Source organism: Boleophthalmus pectinirostris, unplaced genomic scaffold, assembly GCF_026225935.1.
Source record: "Boleophthalmus pectinirostris isolate CB_2022bp ecotype Guang Dong unplaced genomic scaffold, ASM2622593v1 HiC_scaffold_10, whole genome shotgun sequence".
Taxonomy (NCBI): domain Eukaryota; kingdom Metazoa; phylum Chordata; class Actinopteri; order Gobiiformes; family Gobiidae; genus Boleophthalmus; species Boleophthalmus pectinirostris.
In genome coordinates, this window is record NW_026570971.1 from 10,079,131 (window position 1) to 10,097,045 (window position 17,915).

General features: G+C 40.1%; 1 protein-coding gene across 1 annotated transcript in view; it reads left to right on the forward strand.

Moving 5' to 3' along the window:
- The window catches only part of pcnt (pericentrin), a 43,699-nt gene that overhangs the window by 9,256 nt on the left and 16,528 nt on the right, over positions 1-17,915 (forward strand). The window contains 33 exon segments of the mRNA XM_055161020.1: positions 71-220; positions 292-1,073; positions 1,684-1,971; positions 2,511-2,802; positions 3,313-3,729; positions 4,103-4,321; positions 4,525-4,620; positions 4,713-4,856; positions 5,404-5,638; positions 5,825-5,904; positions 5,989-6,262; positions 7,035-7,135; positions 7,203-7,314; positions 8,192-8,318; positions 8,390-8,509; positions 8,587-8,632; positions 8,705-8,797; positions 8,906-9,017; positions 9,092-9,132; positions 9,208-9,339; positions 9,423-9,657; positions 9,730-9,847; positions 10,090-10,543; positions 11,385-11,570; positions 11,965-12,036; positions 12,108-12,212; positions 13,304-13,456; positions 13,785-13,931; positions 15,308-15,468; positions 15,543-15,715; positions 15,802-15,974; positions 16,346-16,508; positions 16,577-16,819. Coding sequence (XP_055016995.1) covers positions 71-220; positions 292-1,073; positions 1,684-1,971; positions 2,511-2,802; positions 3,313-3,729; positions 4,103-4,321; positions 4,525-4,620; positions 4,713-4,856; positions 5,404-5,638; positions 5,825-5,904; positions 5,989-6,262; positions 7,035-7,135; positions 7,203-7,314; positions 8,192-8,318; positions 8,390-8,509; positions 8,587-8,632; positions 8,705-8,797; positions 8,906-9,017; positions 9,092-9,132; positions 9,208-9,339; positions 9,423-9,657; positions 9,730-9,847; positions 10,090-10,543; positions 11,385-11,570; positions 11,965-12,036; positions 12,108-12,212; positions 13,304-13,456; positions 13,785-13,931; positions 15,308-15,468; positions 15,543-15,715; positions 15,802-15,974; positions 16,346-16,508; positions 16,577-16,819 — 6,244 coding nt within the window.

Genomic DNA, 17,915 nt, shown 5'->3' on the forward strand with positions numbered 1-17,915 from the left:
AAACACTGATCTGAAGCTATGACTTATTATACAGAGAATAAAATGCAATTAAATGGGCTTTTTTGTTCAGCTCTTGCAGCAGGCTGTGGAGAAGCGCAACGAGATCATTGCCAAACTCAGTGCCAATCTGCAGGAGGCGCTGTCCAGCAGAGACCAGGTTCAAATGGAGGCCCAGACATTAACGGGACAGATCCAAGCTCTCCAAAAGCAGCTTCAACAGGTAGGTACCAAAAACCCCGTCTAGATTTATTGTGGCCAAAGTTATAAAAAAATACTTCTTTTTGCTTTCAGACCAGCATGGATTTCGCACGCATTAAAACTTTACATGGGCATTCCTCGGATTCAGATTCCAGTAATAAGGACGCGCCGCCTGAATGTAAAAACCAAGGTTCCAACACGGACAGCGATGAGGAGACGACAAACGCCCTTCTGAAAAAACTCAAACTCGAGCTGGAAAACGAAAAGGAGAAGAGTCAGAACTTTCTTGCCGAACTCCAAAAAGAAAGAGATGCGGTTTTGTTACTGGAGGAAGAGAAGAGGGAGTGGGAGGAGGAGCTAAAACGCAATCTCATGCAGCTTCAGGACCTACAGTCACAGTGTCTGGAGATGCAGCAGTACAAAAAGGAGAAGGAGAGACTCAACACGGAGGTTTTGGAGCTGAGGCAGAGGCTACAAGAGGAGGGGGACGTGGAGAAGAGGTTTGGTGAGGAGGCAGCTAGCTCAGCACGTCTAGTACAGAGCCTGGAGGAGGAACTGGAGATTGTCAAGAAGCAGCTGGAGGACAGGGAGAAGGAGCTGAGGTTCAGAGAGGAGGAAGTACAAGGGCTAAAGGCGTCCAAGAATAGACAGAACCAGGCCAGAGCGGGTTTCCCTTGTAATGAGGCTAACCCAGGGGACAGTGGAGATGGCAGCGAGGAGCTCAAGTCAAGTGAGGACAGTCTGAACGTGTCTCTCACAGGGGATGAGCTGATGGAGAGATATCTGTCCTCCCAGCCTCCCGCCTGCTCCCAGTCCTCACTCGGCCAAGAGGGTTTCCAGAACTGCAGCCAGCTGGAAATGTCTGGAGACTGCAGGTTTGTTCTAACACTGTTGGAACATATTGAAAAAATTATTGATGATTTGGTTTGCCCACAACTAAGGCTGCAGAGATTAATCACAGTTGTGGCTAGTCAACTGTTAAAATTGTATTTGCTTTTTGATAATGCTTATAATGGTTATCATTATCTGGACCATACAGACACAAAAAAACACATGCCAAAAGACCTTTTTATGTCAAAATGTGAACAGGAATTTGTGATTTTAATTAATAATAGAACCAATTTAAACTCAATATTTCAACCTTTTGCATTTGGTTAAATAAAATATATATATTTTTTATCTCAATTATACAATAGAAATAAGTTTAACTAGTAGACTGATTGAAAACATAATCACTGCCCAGTGGGCTGCTAAATTGTAATTAAGGAATAGCATACCATACATGGCCTAAAAAGATGGATTGACTCATTTCTACCAACTTGTAATAGATAATTTAATTTGAGATGCCGATGTGCTTTGTGGTTTGGCTCATTACATACATTATAATAATTCATACCATTAAAAGAGACCGATATAATGATTAAACATGATTTGTGTTTATTGCCCTGAGTTTTCAAAAATACTTACTTCCTTTCCTCTTCTCAGCTTTGAACTGAACAGTGAAATCCTGGGAGACCATGCCTTATTGTCCATCTCTAACCGCCTTGAAGAAGTCCACGAGGATGATTATGATGACTTCAACGCAGCAGAGAACGACAAACTAGACCTGAGTAACACCTCAGCTCAGTCTGGAGACACTCACCTGGAGAAGGACCTCCTGTACCAGCAGTGCAGGGAGCTGCAGGAGGAGCTGGCACAGAAGGAACGGGACCTGGAGGTGCTGACTGAGGAGGTTTCCAAGAGCGCAGAAGAGCTGGAGGAAGCAAGGAGCAGGTAAGTCAACCCAGTGACCCCACTCATTGCCCACGCCAAGCCTTTCTAACAAGATTCAACATTCCAAACCAAATACAGAGTCAGTCCCAGCTTCTTTGGAATCTCAGTTACATTAAATAATATGTGCAGCTGTGTAATTCTTCAGTCCTTAAGGCAGGTTCCATGGTGGTCCATGGGTGTATACTACTATACGTATACTAGACTATGTGCTCTTATACTTGTTTTGATACAGCTCAAGATCATTTTAAAGCTATTCAGGAAAAGTTTATTTTATGTGGCTTTTTTAAACATTGATACTAAAACTAGTAGGGAAACAATATACTTATTTGAGTATTAAGTATCTAATTTTTGATAACGCTAGTCCAGAGCTAAAAGATTAATCAGCACATTTTGCAATTTCAGTTCAACTACTAATATTAACATAGTGTTAACATTAGTGCAAGTGTTATTTTTAATTTATGTTGGCATTGTGAAGCTTTATAAATTTCGATTTGAAATTTTTATACGTGAGGTTCTGTGCTTTTGTTTTTCCTTTTTAGGTGGGCTCAAGTGACTGAGGAGCTGAGGGAAGCCCAGCTGGAGCTGGAGGAGGAAAAGGAGAAGAGGATCCAGCTGGAGGAGGAGATGCTCCAGAAAAGCCCAGAACAAGAGGAGCTGCAGAACAAACCTGGTGCCTTACAGGAGAAAAGAGAAACTGAAGTGACGGAGGAGGAGGAATGTCCTTTACCTGAACCTGTGGACCTGCTTGTGTTCTCCCCAGAGCAGAGTAAAGGGAACTACTCACCCAAACAGAGCCCAGAGACTGGAGAGGGCCAGCTGCAAACACTTCAGGTATTCATGGCTTTTTAAAATATATGTTTGCGCTACATTACGTGCTAACACATTCTCTTTGACATTTGCAATGCTGTGTTTTCAAGTATAAGTAATGTTTTATCTGTAAATTGAGATTGAATAGAAGAACTCATGAGCACCACCTCTTTATTGTGGCATTTAACTGTAACAAGCAACAGATATTATGTATGTTTCTATAGCTGAAAAACGGCTATGTGACTATTTTGAATTTAGATTTTTTTTTTAAAGTTGGATAATCACAAGTAATTACAGAGAAGTGGTAGGAGATATTGGGTAAGTGGGGGTGGGTATTACTCAAACATGAATGAATCAACTGAAATGCATCTGATTAAGTTGATGATGAGAGAACACAGTTAGAGCAGCATTAAGTTTCTTTTTTATTCCATAGTGTGTGCTCCTTAACAATGTGTAGGTCCTCAAATATTTCTAAATAAGTGTGAAGACTGCGTAATAAACCTCATATGAATGCTGTGCTTCTGCTCTTTCAAGGACCTCTCTGAAAGCCTGAAATCTGACCTTGAAGACACTAAAAGGGAAGTTGAAACGAGCACAAAGCTGCTGAACCAAAGGACTCTGGAGCTGGAGAAGGCTCTGAAGGATCTCCAAAGCTCCCAGACACAGCTGCTAAACATTCAGAACCAAATGGACCAACTTCAGCTCGAACTGGACCAGAGCAAGGCCAGTCTGGACCTAGCCGAGAAGGAGAAGAGCGACCTGGAATCGCGCATGGTCTGCCTGAGCCAAAATGTTGCCAACTTGGAGGAGACCCAAGTCAAAGCGCTGCAGGAGAAGGAGGAGCACAGGAGGAGAGCAGAGGAGATGAACGAACGCATCAACAAAATGGAGCAGGTCCTGGAAGAGGAGCTGGATCAGTTTGAAAGCTTACTAAAAACTAAAGACGCTGAGGTGAGAATTTTTTAATTAGATCTTTTTTTCCACAGCATTTTGACATCATAAATAAAATAAAAAAGCCTTTATTCACTCACATTACAACATTACATTTTAAATCTGATATTAATACTTTAAAGTTGCTATATTTGACTTACGGTTGCAGTCACAATAATGCTAATAGTGCACTTCCTGGTATGGGGAGGACTTATAATTTGATGTGATTCTAAGAGATACTTTTACAATCTACTGCGGCGTAACAAATTTGATTTTTAATACATGAAAAAATGGGTACAGCCCCTTTTTTTAAATCTAAAATTATCTTTCTAAAATGTTTACACACATTAATGCGATCAAATTCACAACACTAAAGTCACAATGTCTTCTCCAGCTGGTTGAAGAAAAGGAGAAATGGGAGGAGGAGAGACAGGAGAAGGAAAAGGAGCTCTCAGATGTTAGGAGTCTCCTGGAAGAACATCAGCGGAAAAGTGAGAAGGAGCTAAAGGAGCTGATGGAGAAACAGGAGCAAGCTGTGGAGCAGGCTACAGAGATGATCAAGAAGTCCCACCAACAAGAGATCTCTGAGCTGAAAAAGAAACATCAACAAGAGGTACTATAAGAATTAATTAGCGACGGGCTGGAAAGTTGTTTTTAAGATACACAGTAGAAAATTTGCGATCAATTATTCACAGGATTTTTCATTTTAGTATCATTTGTAATTGTAATATACCATGATATTGTAATCTGCAGTAAAACATTTTCCAATACCACCCAGTCCTTTTATTATAAAGAAAATGTGTTTTTTCTGTCTAGACTTCCGAGTTGAAGTCTCAGTTTGAAAACAGACTTGTGGAGCTTCAGTTCACTTTAGAAGAGGAACAAAAGCGGCAGATCAACCTCATCAAACAGGTACAACGTGTTTGAGGCATTTCAGTGTGTTCATAAAACCACACGGATTGTTTTTTATTTTATTTTTCATGATGTATTTTTGACACTACCAGGTAACAGAGCGGGAGCACGAGAGGATGATGACAGAGCTGACCAGCAGACATGCAGACGAGCTGGATCAACTGAAGACTGAGGTGACCCTGGAGCTGAGAGAGAGCATGGAGGCAGCACACCAAGCAGAGATGCAGCAGGTTCAGGTAGGCACAGAAATAATATTGTATAATTGATTGATTTAAAGTTCTGATTTTAGTTAAATGAAAGCCAAGACAAAATATTGCTAAATTGTATATATATTAAAGGCACACTTTCTGGAGCTGGCAAGTCACGTGGATGATTCCATGGAAATGTAAAGTTAAAACCACACTTTCAAACATTCTCCATGGAGATAGAAAAGTTGTATGCCATAATGTGCAATTATATAACCAAAGGATTTTCAGGGAGACAAGCAGGAGGAGGCCGTCATCCAGGTCAAATAAGTGATATTTGTGAGGAAGCCTATTCAGAAAAATATGCATCCTTATTATTTCACTACAATAAACACAAGCAAATTAAAATAAAAGCATGTTTGTTTCTTTTTTTCCAGTCTATGTTTTGGCAAAATGCTATATGATGTGGTTTTTAAGATTTTGTTGCAGTTTTAAATTTGATATTGTGCAGCCTTTCTTTTATATTGCTCAAAACACAATTAATTGTTGGAACTAAACGATAAAATATGACCAGACTAAATCTCGCCTCTCCTCTTAGGCCCAAAAGATGCTGGAGCTGGAAGCCTTGCGCCTCAGCTTGACCAACGTCCACCAGTCCCACTTGGAGGTGTCTCAGGATGCGGTGGTGGGCAAGATCCAGGCCTCCATGAAAGAAACGTTCACCCAGGAGAGGGCTCTGATCCAGGCCAAACATCAGATGGAACTGGACCAAATCAGACGACACCACCAAGAGGAGCAGGAGAGAAGGCAGCAGCTGCATCAAAGTCACATGGGTAAGAGTGTTCAGCAGGTTTCCAAGTGATTTCCCCAATTACTATTTTAGATTATACATTTTCACATGGTAATGCAAACGTTGTCTGACTCTGCATCTCTACATTTTAAACATGACTTGGCGTTATATCGCATGTCATATCAGGACACAGATTTCACATAATGATTTTCGGTTTTTGTTTATACAGATAAGTTAAAGCAGCAGCTGGATGAAGACTTTGCAAAGGAGAGGACATCCCTGGAAGAGAAGGCCACAAAGGAGATCCAGGTTGGACATAGCAACAAGGATTTGGATTTTAAAGTGCCTATGACTCATTTTCATGTTTGTCTAATCATGACTTGCTCTTTTTAGTCTCTGAAGTCCCAGTTGGAGAAGGCTTCTACCGCTGAGTCTAATCTCCAGGCAGCATTATCAGACATGGAGGAGAGGCTGAACAGGACTCAGGCAGAACTGGACCAGACCAACAAGGACCTCACTGAAGCCCAGGCTGCTTTGTCCCAGGCCAGACTTGAGATCCAAGAGACTCAGGCGAAACTGGAGGATTACCACACATCCAGCCAAGAACAGGACCAGAAATTGTCTGAAGAACTCAAACACTCCTTGTCTGAAAGAGATGCTGCTACTCGTAAGTATAAACCAAAATCACATTGTTTTATATTGGGGATGTAACAATAACCGAAATATCGTGATATCGTATCGTCAAACGTCTTGCAATAGTATCGTGGTGGCGTCACAATATATCGAATTACAAGTTCCTTTGCTTAAATGCATTGTTTTACAGCTGCAGTAGCTATTAAACATCGGGAACTACATATCTCATGATTCGTTTCATCACAGACAACATGAAGAAATATGTTTTTACTTGAATTCTTGGCATTATGACGGTAATAATTCACACCAAAATCTTGTCAGGATACTTTTTTGCTTTTAAAATACCCTATCTACAATTATATCAGCCTCTCCAAAATATCACAATAAATATCGTACCGTAAGACGCATATCGTGATAATATCGTACCGATATTTGGATATTGTTACATCCCTATTTTGTATGCATGTTTATTTAGATGGTTATTCAAAGTGCGCATGACAGGTTAGACTCGTTTCACCAACATTTACCTAGCAGCCATAATTAACAAAGAGCAAAATGTGTCTAGATTACACAGTGGTTATGATTTGACTAATAAAAATAAATGACTAAAGCTTCATTTAAAAAAAAAAAGATTGTGTAAACTGTCTGCTTCCTTTCAGATAAATTGTCCCTGCATTATTGTACCATTCTTTTCAACAATTTTTCCCCACAAACTGTGTCATAACTCATATAGAAATCTTTTTACCTCAGCTACTATCCAGCCAAACATTCAACATATGCACTTTGACCTTTCTTGTGTGTTTTAGGTTTGCTGGAGGAGTTGGTTTCCAGTCATAAAGCGGAGCTACAAGAAAAGGAACAGCAAGTGCTCCTCCTACAGGACAAGGAGGGTGAACTGCAGCAACAGGTAAAACACACCGGTAGTCAAAGTTTTATAATCAGCGTAAAATGACTTAACTATGCTTTTGTTGTAGATTTCGAAATTACAAAAGGAAAAGAGCTTACTGAAACAAAACTCGCAGGAGGAAGTGGGTCAACTGTGGTCTCAGCTGGAGAGCATGAGATCAAACCGTCAGGAGCTCGGAGGTGGGTTCAAGGCATCATGAACACTGTACAATGATCTCAGTGTAACTCAGTTGTTAAGTTAAAGTGCTCATGACAGGTGTTCAAGTTGTGTTTTTTAAATTCGGACTTAGTTTAGTGTGATGGTACGTGTCATGTGGGTAATATTTATCACACTATACTAATACTACAGTAATCGTGAAAAGAGCATGATTTTTAAACAGTTTAAACCCATTTGATGAAATAGTGGGATGTGAAATAATAATGAAATAAATTGTAATTACTCTAGGGCTGAACGATTTGGGGAAATAATCCAATTGCGATTTTTCTGACAAGCGTTGTATTAGCAATTTTAGACTTGTGATGAATGTTGTAATAGGATTTTTTTCAAAGTTCATATTTTACATAACTTGACCTTTCCAGAAGAATTGACAAAATGACTGAAAGTTTGTTAGTTCATATTTCAGTAATTTTGTCAATTCTTCTGGATACGTTAAGTTATGTTAAATGTGAACTTTGAACAAAATCCTAACACAAATCACATTTCAGAGCATGTTTATGCAGACCTAAAGGGCAGGGTTAGAAGTTTTTTATGCTGAATAAAACAGGATATTTTGTTGTTAATGGAGAAAATTAGGGTACTTAAAAATTGGAGCCTTCTCGATTTAGCAGTTGCAATTTAAATTCTATTTCAATTAATACTTGCAGCCCTAAATTACAGACCTCTGCCCTTATTTATAATTTGGTTAATGGGTAAATCATGGAATTACCACTGGAATTACCTTCTAACTTGTCTTATGCATTTTAAATGATTATAACAAATAATGAAATAAATAAATAAATACATTTGAGATAAAAAGGTTGGTATTGATATGTAGGTACATTTGGCCTTGTGTTTCAGAACTAAAAGAACAGCTGCGTGCCCGCTCTGCTCACGTTGAGGACATAGAACGCTTAAAGGTGGATTTTAATGAACAGAAACGTGAAATCAAACAGCAGAATGAAGCAGAGCTGGAGAGCCTCAGGAGGTAAGAAAAAGATCTGTCATATTTTGTATACAGCACATGAGCAAACAGTTAATAGCACCCAATTTTTTTAGATATTTTGAGCAGAGGCTGCAAGCCGCAGAGGAGGGCTATCGAGAGGAAATTGCACTGTTACAGCTGAGGATGGTAGAAGGAGCACTAGAAGATTCTGTGCTGAAGACCGCAAATGACAGGTACATTAAAAGTGCTGCAGTTGAAGAGTGTTTTGCATCCATCTCAAGTCTAATTTTTTCTATCTTACTGTGTTTAGTGTATATTCTCCCACTGAGGGAATTGATAATGATGGAAAACAAGAGGTGAGAATTGAGCTTAGTCTAAAGTAGTTTTTCAAAAGTAATTGAGTTATTAAAATGTTTTCAATCTATAAGGAAATGCTTAATCAGCTGGAGGAGAAGCACACCCTGGAGCTGGCTGAGCTCAGGTCTTCTCTGTCTGAGACCTTCAAAGAAGAATTACGGCAGGTTTGAAACATTATTACAGCGCATTCCTTTTCATTTACTGTCAATTTTATATTTTCATCTGGTATTGACTGTTTTTGCAAAATGTTTTCTTTGATATTTCCTTTATAGGTGCGCTCAGACCTCACAGATCAGTATTACAAGGAACTTATGGATATAAAGTCTCGCCATGCTTTAGAAATGGAACAACTCAAAGCCAAACTTTCTGAAAGCCACCTAAGAGGTACTACAGTAGTACATGGTTGTATTAGACCTACATTAAAGCATATTTATACCTATTCTCATGTGTTGTTTCAGAGCTCAGCAGACTCCAGCTGGAGGCAGCCAGGCAAGCAGAGGTACTTTCACCCCAATACCTTTACCTCTTATGTTTGTTCATACTGGAGTATCACAATTTATTTTTTCACTCCTAGGTGGAGGTTGAGCAGAGGCTGTGGTGTCTCACAGAAGAGCAGAGGAACAGTGCCAGTATTATCCATGCTCTGGAGAGCAGACTGTCTGCACTGAGTAACCAGCACAAAGCTGATGAACAGAGCACACTGAAGGTACACGCTTCCTCTTGTTTATTATTAACGGTCTCATTGACAGTGCAGTTTTATGCACACTGTGACTATTGTACCCCCTGCAGCTGAAAGAGGACTTTGCCGCTGAGCTTGCTCACCTGGAGGATGCCCTGCAGAAGGAGAGGGAAGAGATGCAAGAGAGGCTGAGCACACTGAAAAAAGAGCTCCAACACAAGCATGAGTCTGAGCTGTGTGCTCTGAGGGAGGAGTTTAGGAGAGACAGGGAGCACCTTGAAAAAGCCCTTCAAGAAGAAAACAACAGGCTGAAGTCTCTGCAAGCTGCAGTAGACAGTGATAACAGTAAGAATTTAATGCATTCCTCAATTCATTTAGGAGCAGTTCCTCATTCTAACATGCCACAATGTGTGTCAGGCCCACAGCTCCTGAAAGAGCGGCAGAGACTGGAGGCGCACTTTGAAAATGAACTACAAAAGACCAAGAAGAGCATGGAAGAAGAGCTCAAAAACAAGTTACAACAAGCTCAAGAAAGGTACGCTTTTTTTCGCTCATCTTATTGTTCATACTTTTCAGTGGCTCTTAACACCTTTTTAAAAATATGTATACTGTAAGGATTCATTAATTTATTATAATTTTGACTATTATTGCTATAGGTCATTTTTGTTTTACATATTTTCTATTGAATGACATTTTGCTGATTGCTTTTTAATATTAACCTCAGTAGTATTCAACAGCCCCAATGCTCCATACCTGTAATATATACTTTGTTTTTAGGTTTAAGGAAGAAAAGGCTGCATTAGAGCAAAATTTGTCCCAGAAATATGAATCATCTTTGTCCAACATAAAGGAAAAGCTTAAATCTGAACTGGCCCAGGAGAAGGCCAAGGCACTGACCAAACACTCTCAAGAGATGGATGCCCTCACTGCCCGATACACAGGGCAGCTGGACGCCCTCAGTACCAGTCACAGAGATCAGCTGGCAGCCATGACCACGCAGCTCCAGAACAAGCACAACGCCGAGCTTGTTGCCTTGGAAGCGGCCCTTCATTCACAACGAAAGCTCGACCTCGCCAGCTTAGAGGCCGCCTTTCAGGAAACCAGTCAGGCTGAGCTCCAAGCCCAAGAGGCGCAACTGGAACGCAAGCACCAAGAAGACAAGGACGAGCTGGAGAGGAGAATGCTGGGAAACATGGACACTCTGGAGGCCACCTATCTCAAAGAAGTACAGGTAAGAGAGCAAGGGCTTGTTTGGTTTGAAGAGCTTGGGTTGTGTTAGGGGAGTGTTTTACGTTTAATATTAGTTAAAGGTGTCACAAATATAATTGTAATGTGTAGTCATGAGTCATTGGTTAAAAGTGTAACACAATAACTGTTGCTGTAAATCTGCTTTACTCTTAAAAAATGCTAGAGTAGTCAAACAAATCAAATAATGCAAAACATTAACTTTTTTGGTGGAGGGTCTGCCATTTGCTTATCACTTCACCTAGAATGTTGCATGACAGTGTGGCATTAAACTTATCTGTCTAGCATTCATCCAGTGACCAGTGTAATTATTGCTCCAAATGTCTTGAATATGCAATCTTACGAGGGCTGGGCAGTTTAATCAACTGAATTTGATTAATTTGTGATTTTAATGAATGGGATTTAGCGGATTATTGTGCAGTTAAACAATTTACATTGTTAAAAAAACATCCAAAATGTCAAAAGATTTAAACTATGTGACAAATAAAAAGCACTTACCCTGTTTGAAAGACCAGCAGTTCCTGTAATTATCCTGTGGTTGCAAAAAATTGTAGATCTTGCCATATCGCCCAGCCCTAATTCTGACTGTGAGTGGGGGCACCTATCCACAGATCTGACATGTAACTTAGCTTGGGGGTATGACCTGCTTGTCTCCATGGGCATAATGAATCCTTGAATGCCTCACTGTGGAACATTCCAGGCAAAGTATAGTTGTATAGTTTTATCATCTTTGAGACAGAATTGATGTGATTTAATTGAGGTCACAGAGTTCAGACACAGTTATTCTTCTCATTTGAATTTGTTGTTGTGTATTTTCCATTTCTCAGACCCTGCAGGATGAAATGATGCACCTGGAGCAAAGGCGCTGTAGAGAACTACTGGAGCAGAAAAGTGAACATGAGCAGATCTTGGAGCGCACCGTGAGCGAGCAGCAGCGGCTCAGGGAGGAGCTGAGTAAGACGCTCACAGACCGCATCGCTGCCATGGCTGCAGAACTCAAACAGGCGCACAAGGTAATCAAGAATCTATTTTATTTACCAGTAATTGAAAACAGAAACAAATGAAAGCACTGACCTGATTTTTACCATCTTAAAAACATAAAAAAACAAGCTAGTTAATTTTTTATGTTTTACTATAGTCCAATTAATTCCTCACATACTTTATCGGAATGCGTGTGTTTATAAGCTTTTTACAACCAGAGCAGAGTTTTGCCATCAATATAATGCTAATAACAATTACAAGAGCTGCCTGTACAATATATCTGTACTAAGGCAAGAGATATTTTGCTCAAATGCATGAAAAAATTGGTGTTAGGCCTTACAAACCAATAAAGATGATGTAGTTGTGTCTATTTTTGTAAGGTAGAGCTAAATTAAGTCTCCCACTTTGCAAATTTTTTCTTTTTAGGTGGAACTTTCTACCCAAAAAGAAGTCTTGGATACTGAACATTGTCAAGCACTGGAAGCACTGAAGAGACAAGTCAGTTTGTGTATGGGTAATTCTACCAGTTCAAAGTGATTTGGTTTGGCTAAATATGCCTTCTGTAATAGGTTTTGGAGCTTGAGCAACAGCACAGCGCGGCTCTTCAAGAACTTACAAGCACTTGCGCTGCAGAGATCCAACAGCTCACTGAACAGCACCAAGAGCAGCTACAGGTCAGCTACTCCTGTGTTCTTTTGTGTATTTGTTTGTTTTAGGTTCCTGGTAACGAGCCATAGATTCTAAAGTGTCCCATGATGATAAAAGAAAACATGAAACAGGATTAAGTTAAGGTTGTGCAGTTAAGCTAAAGCAATATTACATATTTTTGCGGTACTTCAGCTGCGTGACTCCATAAAAATAAAGTTCAAACCACACTTTAGTACAGGTAGAGATGGATGTTTTATTTTCGTGGCAACAAGGCTCTCCTCCAGTAGCCAGGCTGGCACCACCTAGTGCCTCCACTAAATTTCATTTCTCTCCAGTGACTAGGTCAGGAATCAGAATACAAAAAATCCAGAAGTGCGAGTTTACACTAGACGGTTCACAAAAATTTATGAATTTTTATACAAAGACATTTTGCCCTGTTAGTGGCGCATTACATACGTCACAACCAAATAATAGCGATTGGTTAAATGAAAAAAGTACCCGCCTACCGTTGAGCGAACAAATTCTAATGCTGCGAGGTCAGACAGTTTCTACGAAGTGAAACAGACTGATGAATCAGGCCTCCAGACCATGTTTGAGTCAGGTTTGTGGAGATGCAAACCTGCTCACAGTACAAATGCATGTTTTTAAAGTTGTTTTTTGTGAATAAGTGATGAATCTTTATTGATTTAGTCTATCTTTTGGCTGAAAAGTTACAAAATGGGGCAAATTTCAATCAAGAGTCTGTCATTTGTAATTGCCAGTGATCTGCTTGGGTCTTTTTAATAGAGTTCCAAAGTAGTTCTTTCAGTAAAAGTGTGTATTTTAGACCAGATAGACCATTTGAAGACAAAATAAAAAATATAAAATATGGATGGATCAATATGAGGATTTCAGGATTGTCTCATATCGTCCAGACTTTGTAATCCTAGTTCATGTGGTGAGCTCCCATGTTTTTGTTTCTATTGCTTACCACCCCATTAGAAAAGGATTACATGGCTATTGTTTATCCTTTTACGGCCTGTCTGCACACGGGGCATTTACACACATTTTAATAGGGACACAGCGAGCATCTGGCTGGCCCTGGTATTAAACAAATCCCTGACATGTGTCCTCTCAGGAGCTGAAGAACATCTCTGCCCGCGAGCTCGAAGCATGTCGCCGCGAGCTGGAGGAGTCGTCGTCACGGCAACGGCAACACTTCACAGAGGAAGTGGAGCTCCTCAAGGCCCAATCCGAGGACCGGCTCCAGGAGAGGGTTCAGCAGATCAAGGTAAAGATGACATCAGGTTTTCTACTCGTATTTTTAGTAAACGGATAAATTTGCTTGTTTGCGTGATTATATAATGTTGGATTATGTGGTTCTGAGGAGGGGTGTGGGGCATTGCTCTCTCTAAGCCCCAGCTGGACCACTTCATGTGTAGAGTTCTTTCCCTTTTGGGTTTGAATAAAAGCTCCAAATTCCACTTAATCCCCTCCTCAAAGTTGTATCGCCCCTTCGACCATTCTGGAAATTCTTTTTTGAGTTGCCAGTGTCTGGAGGGAGTGAAAATGAACTGTGGATACTTGGCGTTTTAATCCTGATCCCTGTTTTCTGGAAGACGGAGTTTGAAGAGCAGAAGGAGGCGGAGCTTGAGGAGCTGAGGCGGAGTCACACTTCAGAGCAGGAGGAGAAAGAGAGCAGCTACACCAGCAAAATGAGCCAGCTGACCGCTCAGCTCCAACAGCTCGATGCTGTGGTGGCCCAGGTACAGTGTCTACGGTTATTACACAGGAAAACAGTTTTATTCACAGCAACATTTTAAATAGTGTTTAGAGGATTGTGGGTAGAATAAATTGGATTATTGGATTTACAGCCTAGACATTATTAGGACTAGTGACTTTTCTCACATTTTACTTTGAAAGAACAATAACATTTCAGTCAGATTTAGAACATTGTGTAGTTGCAATATATTTATTTACACTTAGGCAAACTTTCTTGATCCACAAGGGAAATGACTTGGACGCAGTAGCTCACTCCTCACAATATCCAAATCCACTTTATTTCTATAGTACATTTTACAAACAAACTTTCCAATGTGCTGCACAGACGTCATAAAATTAAGACAACAAAAAGGAAAAGTGCTAAAATTTTGTCAATATATTACAATAACGAAGAGCATAAAATATATAAATGGTAATAAATTCTAAATAAGTTGGAAAAATAGCAAGAGTCTGGTGTTAAATAAATGTTCAACTAAAAATAAAATAGAAATAAATTATAAAAATACAAGAGGTTGTAAGGAAAACAGTGCAAAGATGTGAGTATTTTCTTATTATGATATTAATATGAATTGTCTTGGCCGATTTTACAATATCAATATTTGTGCAGTAATATAAATTTTTACGATGATTTACGATGATGGTTTACCGTTCTCACCCAGTAACCCAAAATAAGCCGAAAATATTTGTTTGTTGCCCTTAGAGCTGTAGGACTTTAGTCGTTTTGGCCAATTGTGTCTCGAGTAATACAAATTTTGGTCGACCATTTTCTGTAGTTAGTAATATTTTAGATTAGAAAGATTTATATGGGACAGCAGCAGAAAGGCGAAGTTGGTTAGTAACTTAGCTGAAGATTTTCTGGGTCTTTTGTCGATAAAGAATCTCTTCAGCTACAGCCAGAGTTGCCATTCAATTTAGGGATATTACACTGAACTGACGAGGAGTTAAGTTTAAAAAGAAACCTCCAGTCACTTGGTATTTAGCTGTCAATCATTAATCATCCCTCTCTGTTGATGTACTGTTTCTATTGAGCTGCTTTATGTTGCCGTTATACATAAGATGTTACTGCCTCTTGTGGTTTGGATTTAACAGTTGAGAGGTGGGAGGGGGCTGTTGTCACGGCAACCCCATTGTTTTGTTGAAGCAGGTGTCTTTAGGAGAGGTGTTTGATAGGGCAGGGCAAAGAAGAGAGGGAAAAAGAGAGGGAAAGATTCAAGTGTAGCTGACTGTCCTCCTGCTCTGATCAGGACTGCGTTTAACAGTGCTTTTCTATGGTGCTCTATGATCAGGTGATATGCTCCCTTTTTAATATGTCATCTATTAGGATTTATTGACTTTTTTTTACCTGCTGTATTTGTTCCAGCTCCGAGAAGAGGTTGGCTGTCTGCAGGGAGAGCTGGAGGGTAAGCGCTCGGAGATGGAGACCCTAGACACCCTGCTCCAACGCAGAGAAAGGGAGAGCCAGGAGGGCGGCAACCTGCTCAAAATGCTCACTGACGACCTCCAGGCTGCTAAAGAGGAAAAGTAGGTCCTACGCTGATGTAGCGTTGAATAAAGCAGTCTTTGAAATGCCATTTTAATGTAATCATGTGTCATAGGACTTCTTTAATCACTGCTAACGAGAAGCTGAGGAGGGTTGTTGTGGAGATGGTGCGGAGTACAATTGCAACAGAGGAGCTGATTGGACAGAAAGTAAGATCACATGACACAAGCTCAGCTGGAGCTAAACGTAGAAGAAGTTCTACTGGGAACAAAGATGCACATGAAGCAGGTTGGGATATTTTTATTTCAAGCACTGATGCACCTTTTTGCAGACAATGGCACTTTTAATTATAGTAATGATTGTTGGTTCTCCAGTGGCGGACTTGTCTTCAGAGGACTTGGAGCTGACCCACACTCTCTGTGAAAGCCTGTTAGTGTCTGATACAAACCTGACTCCCGAGGGAGAGGAAGCTGCACTCTCAGCCAATGGACGGCTTCATCACGCTGTGGGGACACTACTGGACCTGCTCAATCAGGCCAACACACAGGTACTTTTGAAGTTTAAGTAGTTTTAACTCTTTAAATAAAAAATTAAAAAATTAAAGATGTTATGGCTGACTGAATTTAAATTAAAAATGACAGATGTGGAATTTGTCAAACCAAAGAACCTTAGTTTTCCCGTTAGTGGTCTGGCTCATTTGATCAATGGCATGGATTACTGTACTTTTTACAGAAGAGACAATATAAATGTAAAAATAAAACAGTGGGGTTAGTACTTGAGAGGTCCATATATTCCTTTTTTGAGCTTGGCCAGCTTCTTGATGTTGTATACTCCTGACATTGCGTTGCCTTTTGACTCCAACATTTCTATGTCATATTATTACTCATCCTCAGAAAAAACTGTGTGTTCTATTTTTAGCTGGAAGAGACCCATAATGTGCATCTGTCTCTGGAGCAGAAGTTCACTCGGGGCAGGGATGACTCGGCTCAGTTGGTCGAGCAGCACAAGCTCCTGATAGAGCAGCTAAATGAGGAGGCCAAGCAGAAGAGCCAACTCCAGCTGGAGCTACACAAAACCGAGGGTAACTCTCTCTCGTCTCTCCATCCAACCAGACGCGCTGTAGCCTTTCTGACGCTCTTATCCCTTTAGGGCTCCTGCAAGGCTTTGTGGCAGAGAAGGCGATTTTGGAGGAGGCTTTGCAGCAGAAGGAGACGCAGGAGGAGAGGCTGGCTGAGGAACTGGAGGGGTTAAAGGTCAAACTCCACCAGATGCAAAACCTCAGCAAAGACATCGAGATGCTGCGATGCAAGAACCAGGAGCTGAGCGAGGAGCATGCCATCCTGCTGAGGCAGAAGGAGCACCTGTCTGCAGACCTGGGGGAGAGGGAGAAAGGTAAAAGCAAATCTATTCACTTCAATGTGGATACTCGATGTTGGTTTTTAGTGACCATGTGTTTGTGTAATGTCTGTGCTCAGATGCGTCGAGTCTCCGTAGACTTTTGGCACAGGTTTGTGGGTCAGAGTGACGTGTTGTGCTGGAGGGGGGAGGAGGGGATTTGCAGTGGTTGAGTTTGGCTTTAATACGCAGTTTGGATACTATATATGTGTTTCATTGTAGATCATAAGGTGTTTTTTATATTTATTTGAGCTTAAACATTTTACATTATACTTTTGTTACAGATCAGAACGTTTTTGTGTTTATAAAGCTGCTAATACTAATGCTAACCAGATTATAGACCAGGGTCAAATAGCTGAAATGGTCATTTAGCCACAATCTGTTCAAACATTCTAGATATGAATTGAAAAATACACTGAATCAGCTTCTGCCTTAAGCATTATTGACATCCTGCCATTTTTGATATTGCCGTTTTTGCAGTGTTGCAGTGACAATGATAGTGATGGGCAAATTGATACTAAAATAATGACGTCTATACTAGTGTTGTCACAATTTTAAACTCTATTTCAATCTCTTTATTTAGACCAGGAGTCTCCAACCTGTAGCTTCCAAGTAGCTCACCAAGGGATATCAGAATTATGTCATTGTGCTAAATAACAAAAACTGGTTAATTACATGGCTATGAACTTTGTAAACGTATAATTTTGAAGCCTAACTTTGTGCACTAATAAATGGTCAATGGTCTGGTTTATAGGCATTATATTGTTTCCAAAGGCTTCACCTCTTTCTTATAATCGTCTACATTTTTTGTGGCCGCTAAAATGAGTAGCGCTCTGGCATTTTTGTGTTCACACATTAAAGTCCAGGTGTATGTGATCTTTTACCAGTTCTGTTACAGCTCAAGATCATTCTAAAGCTGTTCAGTATCAATACTTGTTCAAATGAGTATTTAGTTTTGATACTAATTAATACTATTGAAGTATTTTTTGAGGTATAAACATTTCTTTAAAAAAAAAAGTTAATCTGTGTATATATTTTTTAGATCCAAAAGTTCATAATCAGTGTTTTAAATACTTGTTGATATTACAGTGTC